Below are 15,391 nucleotides of genomic sequence, written 5' to 3'. Positions count from 1 at the left end.
AGTCGCCTTAGCGCAGTCTCTGGGTAAGGGGGGGCTCCTATTTGCCTTCAGATCAAATACGGGGTAATTGGATCGCAAATGCTGCCGTTATACGGTGCGCTCTCCTGACAGTGGAAGAGGAGTCGGTCAAGGCCCCCCTGTGGATGCGAGCATCTAAACTGAGCGCGAGCGCGCACTTCTCCTGTGCAACAGTCGGGGCGCTCGACTCGAGTGGGTGCGCTGCATGCCTCCTCCCACGGCTACGGTAGGCCCTCCGGCGTGATTTACAGTTTGTGGTTGGAAAAAAAAAAGCGAAAGGGAGAAGAGACTATGCTGAAGTGTGAGATAAACACACGAACTCGGCATATTTTCCATCATCTGAACATTTACCACTGGAACAAAAACAGGCATCATATATTCTCTCACAATTACACATATTTGACCTAAACGCACACACAGTCAAACCAAAATGTATTCAGACACCTTCAACATTTCTCACATTATCACAGTTTATTCGCTGTAGTTTAGAAAATGGTAATAAAATATGAAAAGAACTGTGTCAGAACAAATTCATCTTGATAATGTCAGATAACTTTGATAGAAAGGTATGTAATGAATTAGGTTGAATAGCAGTCAGCTGTTAAATTTAAGTACACAATCAGATAATACCAATTTAGGTCAACCAATTACCAAGCAATGCTTAATTTTGTTCAGTCTGTGGTGTAAATAGGTTGCATTAGCAATTACAGAAAAAAACACTTAAGCAAAACATGGTCAGGTCAAAGTGTCTGAATAATTTCTGGTCCCACATTTTCATAAATTTTACTGGTAGTCCAGTATGAAGAATTTTTGGGTATGTCACAGTTTACTTTATTTTGCTATCCACACTTACATAAATGAACTATAGTGTTCTGCACCCACTAGTAAAAACATTACACAAGTATCAAACATTATATCTGGTGTCTGAATATTTTTCGGTTTGAATAAGATAGATAGATAGATAGATAGATCGATAGATAGATAGATATGGATCTATCTGTGGAAAATGAATGTAGTTATGTCAAATTGGGAAATGACTACAAAATATCATGATCTACCAACTTAATAACAACAACAACAACAACAACAACAATAATAATAATAATATGATGATGATGACGGTGCTTATTATTATTATTATTAGTTAAAGGTGAGGGATCGTGGTATTTTATACTCATTTGATTTCAGACATAACCCTTCTTTAAACGCATTTGAATCTTAATTATAATTTGGTGCATTTAAACAAACACATGTACACGGTATCAAAAAGCATTAATTGTGCCCATTATATTGGGTCGGCAACACTGTACGATTTCCCTTTTAAGAAATGTATAATCTACTAGAGATTTACATGTAACGTTACAGCAGAGCAGCCACAGCGAGGCGCATGATTTGCGTCACCGAAGAGGCTGGGCTGGTCTCTCACTTCCTGGTTACTGCAGCTCTGCTGGGTTTGGTTTATAGATTGTTTTGGAATGAAAGCAGTTTCCCGTAACTGGGTTGCATCGGTGCATGTAGCGCTTAGTCTTATTGGGCTTCCCTACGCTGCTGGCACAAGTGGAGTCTGGTAGGTAAATGAATGTAATCATTAATATTAATTTGAATTCTGAAGCTGTAGTTGTGACACAAGCTTGACCGGTGTGTAATCTGCTCTCTTTTTTGACTTGTGAGTTTTAAAATAAAAAAACCCGCTCCGGTATGGAAATTATTTTTAAAGGTACATCAGCAACGTAAGGGTAGCAGGAAGAACGCCATTAGCCGCAGTCTCTTTTCATCAAAATCTGTCTACATGTCTCCTGCCGCGCACGTTAAGGCTCGCTGTCCGGTATATCCCGGCTCAGACACACGCCGCTTCCCTGTCCCAGATGACAAAGTAGACTGGGACACAGACTGGCCCCAGTACAGCCCTGTTAACTATACCGCCCCCACTGTACTGAAAAAGCCTGTTTGGGCTGACCCAGAGATTGGGTGAGTACAAAATAAATAAACAAATAATATAAAAAAATTAAGAAATATATCATTTTATTTATGTTTAGTATATATTATTTTATTTCTACAATAAATTGCAGCCCTAAATATTAGACTGTAAATTTTATGATTTTGTAAAAAAGAAAAAAGAAAAGGTGTACCACAAGAGAATTATAGTGATAATCATTTTCCTGATAATGTTTTGAAACATACATATAAAAATCCATTTATGCTTTCTTTAGTCCATTTTCCCCACAGTTCAATTCTTTAGATGGATCTGTGGACAGGAGAAGCCATGAGGGCTCGTATCGTCTCCAGAATGGCAAACCACTGTGAGTCCAAATACTAGATCATCCAAAATATTTCAATAATTGTAATATTTGCAATGCTTTCCTGCTTATTACTCACCGTAAATCATCCTCAGCAATCCACATGGAAGAACTGGGCTAGAGGGCCAAGGATTACTGGGAAGGTGGGGTCCAAACCACGCCGCTGATCCAATAGTTACCAGGTACTAAAATGTGTGTCGTAATAAATAGAAACCAACCTTTTACCTGTAATCTCTTTCCCATTTGACCGGTTTAACTGTTCCATGCATGCAAGGAATTTTGTGTGTAATGTGGCAGGGTTCGCATTCTTCAAACATTCTTGAAAACTCATTCCGGTTTCCTGTGGCCTCATACAGGTGGAAAAGGGTCTCTACAGGACAGCGTGTCCACCACACTAACTCTCAACTACCTGTGCTGCAATTTGTGTCCATCAAGAGGTTGGACTGTGGCGAATGGGCCATCCCAGGGGTGAGTATGAACCTCGGGGCTTGTTTTACATTTTCCGAATGGTTATTTTGAGTGAGCAGCATCTGTGGGGTGAGGTTTTTAAAAATTCATTCTGCTAATATGCTCACAGATGGTTATGATAATTGTTGTGTGTTCAGGGAATGGTGGACCCTGGAGAGCGCATTTCTCAAACACTGCAGCGCGAGTTCTCAGAAGAGGCATTGAACTCTCTGCAGGCATCTCCAAGTGAGAGGGAAAAGATCCAAAAGCGAATCACTGAACTTTTCAACTCAGCAGGTCTTCAGGTGAGACAATGCGATTACACTTCAATGATTTGGAATAATTATGATACTTAAATGGTTTTGAAAGAGGTCTCTTATGCTCACCAAGGCTGCATTTATTTGCTTAAAAATACAGAGAAACATATGAGAGATTAGATTATACTATTTTAATATATTTTATAATGCAATTTATTCCTGTGATTCAACAGCCTTGATTGAAAATTGATAAAGGATTATTTTATGAATAGACACTTATCAACTTATTCGAAATATAAACATTTTGTAACATCACAAATGTCTTTAAATGTTGTCATTACTGAATAAAAGTATTAGGTTTTTTTTAACTTACCACAAAACTTCGAACGGTAGCGTATTGCAGTTTCCATAAAAATATGAAGACAGTCTTTTCAAGCTGTTTTCCAATTTTAAATTACATTATAAATGTAAAAAAAAAAACCCAGTGTGGTCAAATTAGCAAACCTTCAGCAAAATTTTGCAGGTAAAAAAACCCTATAGCGATACATGAATCACCGTTTACACAGAAGTCAATTTTAAACCTGTTGGCCAACACAGTGAATTTGTGTGATCAAATTTAACACCGTGAAAATTTTTTTGCACTCATGAAAACAGATCACGCAGATTCCTGTTGCAATTACTGGATTTCACTTACAGTATTTTACCAAACAACGGTAAATGTGACTGTACCTTGCATTGCATTGCAGCGCTATATAACACAGCATCTTTTTTCCTATAGGTGTATAAAGGTTATGTAGATGATCCAAGAAACACAGATAATGCTTGGATGGAGACAGTTGCAGTCAATTTCCATGATGAATCAGGTAAAAACAGTGTATTGATGAAACAGAATAATATTAGGGATATGTTATTGACTGAGTAAAGAACATTGTTCTATCCCACATATTTAATTCAATTCTTTCTATCTAGGCAATAGTGTGAGTGAGCTTCCATTGCAAGCAGGCGATGACGCAGGTCAAGTGAGCTGGATTGATGTTGACTCCTCTCTGGCCCTTTATGCGAATCACTTGCATTTCCTAGAGACCGTTGCGAAGGAAAGAAATGCACACTGGTAACAGAAAATAATAAAAAGTGCCTTTCTGCTTTAACATAAATGAAGGAAATCTTTGTATGTGTGTAATTTAAATGACACGTATGAAGAGGTGTAGCTTGGATACGTAATTTAGATGCAAACTAGGAAAATCAGTTCTGGTGCTGGCACATATTTATATGAAGCATGAACCATTTGCTACAACACTGCCAACAGTTGAATTCCAATAAACCAAAGGTTAACCTCAATTATCTGTACACTTTCTTAATATCCATATTATAATGCATGGCTACTGAAAATGGAAGCATAAGGATTATTTACATTTTCCTGTCACACTGAACTGAACACTACTACTTGATTAAGAACTTGGTCAGCTTGTGTATGACTCTCTCTGTAATAACCAAAAGAAGAAAAAAAATCTTATACACTTGTATACACAAATGTGTTGTTTTATCTGTTTGTCAGTTGTGCTATATTTCAATAATTTGAAGAAAATGATTTGGGGGAAATGTATTTGATAGTTTCATACTGAAGTGATTTGATTTATTTTGACACTCAAAAGCAGTTAGATCAAGAAATATGAAAAAGTGTCAGAGTATGCTTGGTTTGGAGAATCATGGACACTATGAATTCTCTGAAAGCCTGTTTCTTTTACACTTGTTCAAGGACGTCTCCAGGTTCAATATAAGTCAATTGTCTCTCATTTTCTTAAAAAACAAAAAGTAGGTTACAGTGAGGCACTTGAGTCGAGTAAGTACTTGCATTGCTGTTTGCAACATCTTTGATCATGTCAACATTAAAGCGTGAGAGTGACACAAGGGAAAATAATTTCTTGATGTTAGTTTTAACCTTGCAAAAATGACGAAGTATGTGCTCTCAGACGAGGGGCCAGAGTTGTTGATGAGGTAGAAAGATTGGTTTCAGAGATTTTCATCATGACTTCAGTTTTAAATGATTCTATGGTGACAAAATCAGCTTTGATCATGGCCTCTCTTGCCATCTGGTTAACTGTCGTTCATATGATGGGATCAGTCAAACGATTGTTGGTTGTAACAATGATAGTTGATCTAATCAAGAGTGAAGAAACCTCCAGTAAGGAGATCACAGACTAGCACACTACATATTTGATCTTACCCCTTTTAGGGAATTCTTTTTGTGGTAGCAAATGAATATATTACTTGCTGAATGATTTCTTTAGAGCATAAATGTATGATTTGATGGACAAAACCTAGTTTAAATGCATTTTAAAACACTAAACTATAAGTTACATTATAAAACATTGTCCGATTTCTCCTCGCACATCTTTGATCCATTTTAGTTGGCCACTCTGTAAGATCAGAAACAGAAAAAGGGTACTTAATAGCAAATACCTTACCTAGTCTAATCAAAAGGAATAATCTGCTTAATGTTGGCAATCAAACACCACAATATTTTGGACTTTAAAATGTTTATTTTGTAAAATAGCAACAGGTCAGAACCAAAACAGCCTCCAATTTATGCACACATCAACTAGATCCCATTATTAAACCTGTAACCATTGAACTCAAAATAGTACAGTAGCTTTAAGTATAGCCAGTTTTCAATGCCTTTAACTGAGCACCTAAAAGTTGACAAGTGTTATCTTTTGTGTATGATCTTGTCCATGATGCCATTGATGTATTACTTACATCTTCACAGCCTTTGATGCAAGATCTCGTAAATTGTTTTAGCTTTGATTACAAACATTTTTATCAGTGCTAAATTATTACAAATATGGAACACCGGCTATATAAATACAAGCAGCTGCATATTAAAAACTAACTGCAAGTTTGTGGATATGCTCATTTTTGTCGATTTATAAATACAAATATATAAACCCACACATTAGATTCTTTTTGTTGGAAAAAATATCACCAGTTTGAAAATACAAAACTACCACATAATTAGGGAACAGTCAAAACAGGTTTAAATACATTTTACAAGATGTAAGAAATACATTTGTAATGAGGAAGGAATGTGAAGGCTAATGAGAAACAGGCAGTAAATGCTGTAACTGGTCCATTCACAGAAGTACTGAATGTTGTGCAGATAAAAGTTGGCCAGCGCAAAAAAAAAATTAAAAATCAGTTCATACAGGTTGCTTCTGATGCTTCCAATTTTTCTCCCAGACTGAAAAAAGTCAAAGGAAGTAGTCAGCCACAGGTTTCTTAGAGGGGATTCCTCTGGTTTCCTGAGGTGCAGCTTCGAATATAATAAACTCCTTCTGGAGATGCTCATCGAGCTCCAAAATGGCTGCCACATTACCACACCTAGGAAATATTCCAAATGAGTAAATTAAGTAATGCAAACCAGCACATTCAGATTTAAATAGTCACTGTTACACACAAGAGTTACTGGACCGCTATGAGATAGAAAGAAAGAGAAAGAAACACACCTATAACAGTAGTTTGGAGCAGACCACACCGTTAACACCGTCTCATTGAAATGCCACTTGTAGCCCTCCATCACCAGCTGATGAGCTCTGCAGATCATGCTGATATCATTGGCAGCATTAAACTGTGCCACCACATCACTACCAAACAGATATCCAGCTCCTCTGGGACTCACACCCCACCCTGTGGTGTCTAGAGACAAGAAAAGAGAGCAACCAATCTTAGGTATTAACAACATATTGAAGGCCTTTCCTTTATGTCGTACATTACATTAGCCTCTCGCACCTTCTGGGTCAGACCACAGTAGGTCACACATGGGTCCATCATGAGGAACTTCCTGTTTTCGGTCAATAGTCCTGATCTGATCCAGAGTTTGAATAGATGGAGAAAGGCCACCATGCACACAAAATATCTGAGGAGCAAAAACAACATGATACTTTGATTCAGCAAGGATGCATTAAATGTATCAAAAGTGACAATAAGAGTTTTACATTCATACAACATTGTATTTCAAATAAATATTGTTCCTTTAAACGTCCTAATATTCAAAGAAGAGGAAAACTGTATCAAAGTTTTCACAAAAAAATATTAAGCAGCTGTCTTCATTGATTAATGTTTCTTGTGAACCAAATCAGAAGGATCATGTGACACTGAAGACTGGAGTAATGGCAGCTAAATAAGAAAGATTACATTATTAAATATATTAAAATAGAAAGTGGAAAGATACAGAATTATAAGAGGACCTACCTTGCCATCAACAATAGCAGAGAGGGACAGGTAGTCAAAGATCTCTGTGCAGTACCTCCAGACTGTAACAGAGCCGTATTTTCTAAGACACTCATCATAAAAGCCATACACTTGCGTGATCTGCCTTGACTCGTGATTCCCTCTGATCAGCGTTATTCGGTCAGGGTATCGCACCTGAAGACATAAATATAAAGGACTGAATAAGGGCAGACTACAGAGTGCAGAACGGCTTTAACACAACACACATTACAAAGCAAGCAAGATTAAGTTCAGGACAGATACTGCACCTTTAATGCTAGCAGCAACAGGAAAGTCTCCACACTATAAAACCCTCTGTCCACAAAGTCTCCCATGAAGAGGTAGTTTGTCTCTGGAACTTCACCCCCCACCTGAAGACCCAGAGGACAATGATGAGAGTCAAACAACACAGCACAAAGAACTGCTTTTTAGAAACTTCCACCAGTCCATACACGTTTGAAAGTAGAAGTATTGTCAGTCAAAGTCGAAGTCTGCTTTATTGTCAATTCTTCCACATGTACAGTGGGACAATGATGAGAGTCAAACAACACAGCACAAAGAACTGCTTTTTAGAAACTTCCACCAGTCCATACACGTTTGAAAGTAGAAGTATTGTCAGTCAAAGTCTGCTTTATTGTCAATTCTTCCACATGTACAGTGCATAAATACAGAGAATTGAAATTGCGTTACTCTCAGACCCTTGGTGCATACAGATAACATTAACAGTAGAACATAAATTACAGATAAATACAGATTAAATATAAAATACAACTATAAAAATATACAAATAAGGACATGTAAAAAAAGATAAAGCAGCACATGGCAGATAGAGTGCAAACCAGTGAAATAAACAAACAGTGCAGATATAATGATTGTAGTGCAGTGTAAATTTAACAAATGACATATTGCATTCTCAAACTTACCCTAAATAGCTCCTTTAAATCATAGAACTGCCCATGTATATCTCCACAGACCTACAAATTAAATAAATAAATAGTGAGCTGATTTCACAATTGCATAATCCTGTGTATACAGAAATACTCACCGTGACGGGAGAATCTACCCTCTGAACATTACTCTCTTCCACCAGAATCTCCCTATTAAGCAAAACCATGAAACTTACAGCATAAATGAGGTAGCTTTTGCAACTTTAATTCAAAACAAGCAACTGTATAATGAGTGACTTAGATGCACATGGGTTGCGCATAGCGGAGTAAAACTAATAAGTACAACAAATGCATAATGGTATCGTGTCTCGAGCACCTAAGCATTACCTCGCTTTGGCACACAGCGCCTTGACTTCATTTTCCTTGATAAGTTCACAGCGTCTGAGTTGCTCGATCTGTCTGTCCAAGTCAATGAAGTCACCCATCATGACACACATGCATACACACTCACAGAAATACCCCTCAATGTGAGGCTGATAAAAACCCTGACTCTCACTGGCTCTCCAGTCCTGTTAGTCTCACAGAGACCACGAGCACACTCAGCCTCCTGAGAAATGAAGAGACTATGAGGTTGTGCACATAATTACACACACCGAGATGATCCCAAAAGATGCCAAGATGAGAAAATGACTGAAAAACAGAGATAAGAAAAGAATCATAAGAAATGTCAAACAATCATATGCTTGCTTGAAACTCACTTGAGACAAATGTGCCAGTGAGTCTTTTAGTGTATCAGTAAGTTTAATAATAATCTAACTCTCTAAAATAATAACAACAGCAATAATAATTTATATTAATATATTGTTTTTAATTTAAATATTTCTACGAAAATATGTAAAATGTTCAAACATAATATTTTTCCCCTTTATTAGTTATAAGTTGTTACATTAATTATTTTATTAAATTAGAATTTCGGTGTTATTTTAAATATCATTACTAAAAACAATACAGCAAATTAAACTATTTTAATTCTTCACTTTCTTGGACGCAACTTAGCCATTAATTTTGACGGCTTCTTTGCATTTTAGTTTTCAGTCGAGGATCTTACAATTTTATTGCAAAAATGAGAACTGCAAAGCCTGGTGTACAAAAACAGTGCAGGGACAAAGCGGTTAGCGTGAATGCTGTGCCGTGTTTGTTTGAGCTTTCTGCCAAAGTAAGTTACTCACTACGATTAAAATAAGAATTGCATTTCACACGTTGAAATGTACGTTTGAATAAATAATAAATACCTTGGGCTTTGGATTAAATTTGTTTAGGCATCCGTTGTTTCTTTAGTAAGATTGTAAATTGAGAAAGCGGCGTATATGCAACTGTGCCCATCACATCAACAAGCAAACTGTTCGGCTCTTCAAAATAAAGGTGCCGATCACCTGTTCTACTTGACAGCATATATTCATTGCTCTTAATAATTCAACTCGTAAAATAAAAATGTGTGAGTGGAAAAATCTTGATCTGACAGAAAAGGCTAAGATTGTTAAACTCTCTATCATGATGCAAGTTTTTAACAGTATAAACCTTAAATGTGGGATTTATATATAGATATTAGGCGTGATGTTACCCCTTAGTTCAAGTGAATTACATTTAAGATGACACTATAACCAACGTTAATTAAAATTAAACCAAGAAAGACCTGTTTGTTCTTGTGGTATTTTCCAAATGACTGTTAGTATTTTGAAATCGAATGTCGTTGGAAAAAGCGCTTTTTCCTGTTTCAGAATGTATGACGACACGGGCTGTGATTGGCCGAACCGGCGCGGCGAAAGACCTCCATGATATTTGGCGCCATTTGTCGAAAACAATCCAACTACGCTAAAACCTACATTATTAGGGAATATGGGCTCTCAACGTTAGATTCAAATGCACTTCTGATGTTAGAGATTACATTTCCACGTAAGGTGGGTTTTGGGGTCGGTTATTATGACATGTTTGTTTTTTTTTGCCGGTTTTGGAATGAATATCGTTGTTTGGGAAATGTGTAGATAGGCTTTGTGTTTACGTAAATTCGTTGCTGTACTCATATTTTATGCACTGTACTCTGTATATTTAGAGTATGTATCAACGTATCCCTCAAGGAAGGAAAAGAACCGGTGAGTGTCTGTAATGTTTATGCATCTTCTACAAACACAGAGTTGACAGGTAAACATTAAATAAATGCGATTATGGAGACGTCATTCGTTCAAACTGTAACTGTTAAACACATGTAGATGTTGTAAATATGTTTAAATAAGCTTAGAATATGAGAATGTGGCTTTGTTGTTTAAATAAGCTTAGAATATGAGAATGTGGCTTTGTTGTGTGTGCTTGTGTTTAAACTCGTTTAAAATCCTTGGTTTTGTCTGTTAAGTCTACACAGATCTATAGTTTGGGGGTGAAACGATGGCTGGGGCCGTGGCTATGGCGGCTGTCATAGAGGATTTTGAGGGTCAGGTATGTGTCACAAAAAAGTTGTAATGCTGATTTGTTAAAGTACTGATTTTCTATTAAAAAAAAAACATTGATTTTCAGCAGTTTACATTTATTGCTCTGTTTCTCCAGCCGTGTAAGAAGTTGAGAAAGGTTGGTGATGCACCATCTGTCAAAACTATTACTAACTACTTTATGCCCAAGCCGGTGGAGAAACCGTTCTCACCACCAAAGTCTAACAACATTATGGACTACTTTAAGAGGACCTCGCCTGCACAAGATATAAAAAGCTGCTCTCTAGTAGCTAAAGAAAACTCCCCGCAACCTTCAGAGCAAGCAAGTCGTGAAATCCCTGTGAAACCTATAAGAGTACAGGGGCAGAAGCGAACCAGGAAGGCCAAAGACAACAAGAAGTCCGAAGAGGAGGATGCACAGGTGGTCACAGATGATGTTGTCTTGATTGAAAGTCCCAGTGAATCATCTGTAAAGGAAAGCAATACTGCCGTCCTTCCAGCTCAAACCTGTCATGATGCCTCCTCTGATGAAGACTCTGACATGAGGAAAAATGTCACAGAGGCTGATCCAGATGTCCTTTTGATTTCGAATTCAGCAGAAAGTTCTGAACAAAAACCCTTAGTAAACCAAAGCAGGAGGAAAGACTGTGCAAACAGAAAATCTGCTGTGAGGAGAAACCGAAAGGCAAAAGGTGGCTGTGAAGAGACTAAGGAATGTGATGCTGATGCACAAGAGCCTGTATGTGAGACTAAATTGGAGGGAAGTGCAGAAAAGAAAAGCGCCACTGTCACAATCTCATTCAAAGACTTTGTGCAGAAGCAAAGTCAAGAGCGGGAAGAGAGCAATGTGATTCCCAAGACTGACACTGCTGACACATCAAGTGAAGGCAACCTCTGTAATGATCATTGTGATTTTGCAGTCGGCCCTCTACAGGTGTCACCACAAACTCTCACGATTCAAGCTGAGGTGCATCCCATTTCCCCTGATCATCTTGAGTCTGTCAAAGTTGCCAAGGAGTTAAAAGTCGCACCTATTTTTAGTAGAAATAAAAAAAGTCAATCAAAAGAGGACAAGAGTTTGTCTGATCCTATCCCGGAGGTTAAACCGGACGTATTGCCTGACCTCAAAAGGAAATCTAACGTTGTTCTTCTTGAGGAAGATCTGGAACTTGATGTGGTGGAGTCCAGCCCCATTCCTAAAAGCACTGAGGTTGAGAGAAAGCAGTTTATGAGTGCTTTTAAGCAGCCTAGTCTTGATGGTTTTAAAAGCAAAACCAACAAGGGTCAGAGCAAGCAGAACCAGGTTCAAGAGAAAGTCTTGGAGGCAGCAGACAATCAGCATGAAAAATCTCTTGAGAACAAAATTGAAGAAAAATCTCTTGAGAGCAAAACTGAAGTCACCAGCTCGGAGCAGCATGAAGAGCAGAAGAGCTGTCCAGGTGACAAAAAGAAGCGAGTTAGGAAATCTGGGAAGAAGGGGCAAGCTAAGAAAGCTGAAGATGCACAAGCTGCAACTCCGAAACCTGAAGAACTTCCAACAGATGTTGACAAAGACAGTAGCCCAGCTGATGATGACAACAGTGAAAAGGCTGTCAGAGAGCTGAGGAGGTCGACCAGAGAGCTTTCACGTAGACAGTCAGCCGCTGTGCATAATAACGCACCACAGAAGAAAGAGAGGCAAGAGGACACAAAGAAAGATGATGAGAACCAAAATACACCCTCTCCCTCTCTGGGCTCTACCCCAAAAGCTCAAAGACCCAAAAGAGGCATGTATAGATCTGAAATGCTCTGCCCACCAGACATGAAAGGCAGCCCTATCAGGTGAGATTCACTTTTTAATTTCCTACTTTAATTGTTTTTTTGTGAAGTACATGAGACAATAAATCAAACATTTTATTTGATAGAATGAGAATCACCAGGGTATTTCCATCCTCTGCTACAAAAGCTGGTGATTTTGAAATATCAAGTCCTCTCTCAACACAGGTAACTAACATTTATGATTTATGTATATTATAAAAAAATAATGCTATGTAATTTTTAACAAGAATTGTGTATATAAGCGTTTTTATGTAATTATTTGATTTAAAAATCTGTGTAATCTAAATGAAATAATATTATTTTATTATATAAAACAGTTGTTATTAGTAGTTGTTTTAAGACTGAAGATTACTCACAAAAGCTCTTCTTTGTTAGGAATTAAATGCAGTTAAAAAAAGAAAACAAGCTAGAAAGCTGGTGCAGAAAGCCAAAACTCTTCAGCAAAGTAAAAAGGACACTAATAAAGATAAAGACACTGTACGACGCTCTACAAGAAGCAAAGAGTCCATCATAAATTACTGTGACGATGAGGTAAGATAGTGGGTTTGTTAAAAGTAAATTTGTGTAAATGTTTTATGCTTACAGGAACTGCTACTAAAATTACTCAAATTCTTTAAGTCAAGTTATTTTTAGTTTTTATAATTTATATAATGTATTCTTTTTAGGATTCTGTAGTGTTTTTGGAGGAAAGCAAAAGGACTCCAGTCACCTCACAGGAAAATGACAAAAGCCAGAAGAAGCTTCGTAGTTTGAATGAAGTTTTGGGTAAAAATACATCTCAAAATAAAACATCTAAGACGTATCCTGCAGGTACGGTACTGACACAAATGGTTAAAATGAAGTCAACACCTTAATGTTATTTTTATTAATTGTGATTTTGTGCCAACTTGGAAATCACATTCAAGTCATTAAAAAACGCATTGATGTCTATTTACATGTTTTTAACTTCTAAAGTGGCTCCTCTGTTCGGTGAGAAAAAAGCTCAGAGACCGTCAGCTGTCATTTCCATTTTTGACGACAGCAGGTATTACGTCAGTAATAACAGACAATAATTGAATTGGCAAATGCTCATTATTTCTTTTAGTGTTAAATTCTAATAAATGCCTGTACCCCCAAACTCAACCCTGTCAGTCGAGAGGCATCAGAGAACTCGCAAGATGATGAACAGTTCAGAGCAAAGAGAGAGTTTCTGAAGAGTGGCCTTCCAGAGTCCTTCAAAAAGCAGATCGCAAAGACAGCAGCCAGCCGAGAAGCTTACAGTCAGGCCTGTGCTTCCTTCCAGACAGTGGTTCATGTCCAGCAGAGGGCTGCAGGTAAGCTGACCGGTGTTATCTAGATTGTGTTCTCAAATTTTGTGTATTTGAGACTAATGTGCTCATTTCTTTCCATGTCAGATTGTTCTGTTTGGAATCTCCAGTGGCCCACAAATCCCTTGCTGAGTTGTTTGAAGGAGTCCTATAATTTACCTTCTGTACCTCTGATGTCTTTACACAAGTCTTTAGGTTGTGCTACAGTTCCTGCGAAGAGAGCCGGTTGCCATCAGGTTGGTAATCTTTTGGTGAAAATTGTTATATTTATGCGTTTTGCATTTTTTATTAAATATTTCAGTTTGTTAATATACATTACCATACAAAAGTTTGGGGTCAGTAAAATGTTTTTTTCTGAATGAATGAATACTTTTATTCGGTGAGGATGCATTCAATTGATCAAAAAGAAGTAACTTGTTTTTTATTATTTAGATGTCCTGTTGTCGAAGATCTGAGTTTTCTGAGCCAATCAGGGTGCATCTTTTGGAGGAGATGAGAATCTCCAATCCCTCCTTCCCTCATCAATGCTTTTTTACACGGTTTGTTAAGAGACATGAGGACTACATCCTCCAGGCCTCTGCCTCAGGTGACTGAAAAATACAATTAAATATTTTTTTTTGTTTTGCTTACAGTAAGATATTATTCTTAGGCAGAAATGCATTCATAATCAGACGTGTATCCCTGAATAATTACAAGAATAAGACTAAGACAGATTGTTTTCACATTTCTTTCATTTATATGATTATCTGTAGAACCTGAAGGTGAGTCTAAGGTGTCCTGCCCTGCTGCATCATCTGATGGCATCGGAAGGAAACGGAAGCGTGTGGATGGAGAGATGACAGGCAAAGTGGGTAAAAAACCAAAGTCCAATCACACAGAAGGGGATGTCATAGTGATTGAAGAAAGTCCACCATCAGGAGGACAAGCAGCACAGAATGTGTCCGACATGGTGCCGTCTGGCAGAAGACGAAGAGGTCGATCACTAAGGCAAAAGCAGAAAGAAGAGCCCAAGCCAGCAAAGTTGATCTCACCTGTGCTAAACCAGAATGATGCTGTCATTATAGTGGATTCCCCTGTCCCAGAAAATTCAAGCACAGAAGGTGAAAATTAAATATGTTTTTAGACAATCTTTTTTTCTGCCCTGAAAAGTTTTCTTCAAGGCATAGTTCACCCAAAAATGAAAATTAGCCCATTATTTACTCACCCTCAAGCCATCCTAGGCGTATATGACTTCCTCCTTTCAGATGAATCCAATCGGAGTTATATAAAAAATTGACTTTGATCTTCCAAGCTGTTTAATGGCAGTCAGCGGGTGTTGCAGTGCATCAGTCCAAAGGAAGTGAAATAAAGCGCATCCATCCATAATAAAAAGTGTCTCACACGGTTCCGGGCGGTGAACAAGGCGTCCTGTAGCGAATCTATGTGTTTTTGTAAGAAAAATATCCATATTTAAAACGTAATAATCAATTTAATCTAGCTTGCGCTCACTGTTGTACACGGAAGCAGCTCCGGGAGGATGAGGTATGAGGTCAGTGGTGCGCATGCGCCGATGAGTCTCGTGGAAAACCAACGTTTGTTAACAGGAGCAAAGGAAGCAAAGTTTCCTTACTTTAG

The 15,391-nt window shown here is 37.8% G+C and overlaps 3 protein-coding genes across 9 annotated transcripts in view; 2 read left to right on the top strand and 1 right to left on the bottom strand.

Annotated features, from left to right (window-relative positions):
* Positions 1–125: 125 nt before the first annotated feature.
* On the top strand, positions 126–4,927 carry LOC107690277 (ADP-ribose pyrophosphatase, mitochondrial-like). 4 transcript variants are annotated; one of them, XM_016488561.1, is made up of 8 exons: positions 126–244; positions 1,759–1,986; positions 2,229–2,318; positions 2,411–2,497; positions 2,672–2,783; positions 2,921–3,067; positions 3,798–3,882; positions 3,989–4,927. In XM_016488561.1, exons 1-8 carry the CDS (start codon positions 144–146, stop codon positions 4,132–4,134), a joined length of 996 nt encoding a protein of 331 aa, XP_016344047.1. In that variant the 5' UTR covers positions 126–143; the 3' UTR covers positions 4,135–4,927. The 4 variants fall into 4 exon arrangements, with proteins under 4 accessions (XP_016344047.1, XP_016344050.1, XP_016344048.1 ...); XM_016488564.1 differs by lacking the exon at positions 126–244 and adding an exon at positions 806–832; XM_016488562.1 differs by lacking the exon at positions 126–244 and adding an exon at positions 1,378–1,585.
* Positions 4,928–5,924: 997 nt separating this feature from the next.
* Positions 5,925–9,890, bottom strand: LOC107690278 (serine/threonine-protein phosphatase 4 catalytic subunit B-like). Of its 2 annotated transcripts, none has more exons than XM_016488566.1 (9): positions 9,465–9,890; positions 8,560–8,862; positions 8,331–8,382; positions 8,209–8,259; positions 7,555–7,656; positions 7,268–7,441; positions 6,806–6,932; positions 6,523–6,712; positions 5,925–6,397 (listed from the first exon to the last, which is right to left on the bottom strand). In XM_016488566.1, the coding sequence occupies exons 2-9, from the start codon at positions 8,667–8,669 to the stop codon at positions 6,268–6,270; spliced, it is 936 nt and encodes a 311-aa protein (XP_016344052.1). In that variant the 5' UTR covers positions 8,670–8,862; positions 9,465–9,890; the 3' UTR covers positions 5,925–6,267. The 2 variants fall into 2 exon arrangements, with proteins under 2 accessions (XP_016344052.1, XP_016344053.1); XM_016488567.1 differs by having other exon boundaries at positions 8,560–8,779.
* Positions 9,891–10,006: 116 nt separating this feature from the next.
* Positions 10,007–15,391, top strand: part of atad5a (ATPase family AAA domain containing 5a) — an 18,527-nt gene continuing 13,142 nt past the window's right edge. Inside the window, exons 1-12 of one of the 3 annotated variants that reach the window (XM_016488557.1) lie at positions 10,007–10,130; positions 10,283–10,322; positions 10,589–10,662; positions 10,771–12,473; positions 12,557–12,635; positions 12,846–13,001; positions 13,136–13,280; positions 13,416–13,494; positions 13,602–13,783; positions 13,865–14,013; positions 14,210–14,363; positions 14,530–14,877. In XM_016488557.1, the coding sequence (XP_016344043.1) occupies positions 10,612–10,662; positions 10,771–12,473; positions 12,557–12,635; positions 12,846–13,001; positions 13,136–13,280; positions 13,416–13,494; positions 13,602–13,783; positions 13,865–14,013; positions 14,210–14,363; positions 14,530–14,877 (3,046 nt within the window). In that variant the 5' untranslated portion in view covers positions 10,007–10,130; positions 10,283–10,322; positions 10,589–10,611. Of the gene's footprint in view, positions 10,131–10,282; positions 10,323–10,579; positions 10,663–10,770; positions 12,474–12,556; positions 12,636–12,845; positions 13,002–13,135; positions 13,281–13,415; positions 13,495–13,601; positions 13,784–13,864; positions 14,014–14,209; positions 14,364–14,529; positions 14,878–15,391 lie in introns of all 3 variants that reach the window. The other 2 variants (XM_016488559.1, XM_016488558.1) reach the window with 2 other exon arrangements.

The sequence above is a fragment of the Sinocyclocheilus anshuiensis genome, unplaced genomic scaffold (assembly GCF_001515605.1).
Source record: "Sinocyclocheilus anshuiensis isolate Anshui unplaced genomic scaffold, SAMN03320099.WGS_v1.1 scaffold461, whole genome shotgun sequence".
In the NCBI taxonomy this organism is placed as follows: Eukaryota; Metazoa; Chordata; class Actinopteri; order Cypriniformes; family Cyprinidae; genus Sinocyclocheilus; species Sinocyclocheilus anshuiensis.
Note: the sequence above shows the minus strand (reverse complement) of the source record. Positions and strands in the feature narration are given on the sequence as shown.

What these genes read in the sequence shown, in the direction of transcription:
- LOC107690277 (XM_016488561.1), top strand. Translation starts at nt 144, where the DNA reads ATGCGAGCATCTAAACTGAGCGCGAGCGCGCACTTCTCCTGTGCAACA. An exon ending in CTCCAGAATGGCAAACCACT is followed by an intron (nt 2,319 to 2,410) that starts GTGAGTCCAAAT and finishes AATCATCCTCAG; the next exon opens with CAATCCACATGGAAGAACTG. An exon ending in CAATTTCCATGATGAATCAG is followed by an intron (nt 3,883 to 3,988) that starts GTAAAAACAGTG and finishes CTTTCTATCTAG; the next exon opens with GCAATAGTGTGAGTGAGCTT.
- LOC107690278 (XM_016488566.1), bottom strand. Translation starts at nt 8,669, where the DNA reads ATGTGTGTCATGATGGGTGACTTCATTGACTTGGACAGACAGATCGAG. An exon ending in ATTTAAAGGAGCTATTTAGG is followed by an intron (nt 7,657 to 8,208) that starts GTAAGTTTGAGA and finishes CTGGGTCTTCAG; the next exon opens with GTGGGGGGTGAAGTTCCAGA. An exon ending in TGTTGCTGCTAGCATTAAAG is followed by an intron (nt 7,442 to 7,554) that starts GTGCAGTATCTG and finishes TTATGTCTTCAG; the next exon opens with GTGCGATACCCTGACCGAAT.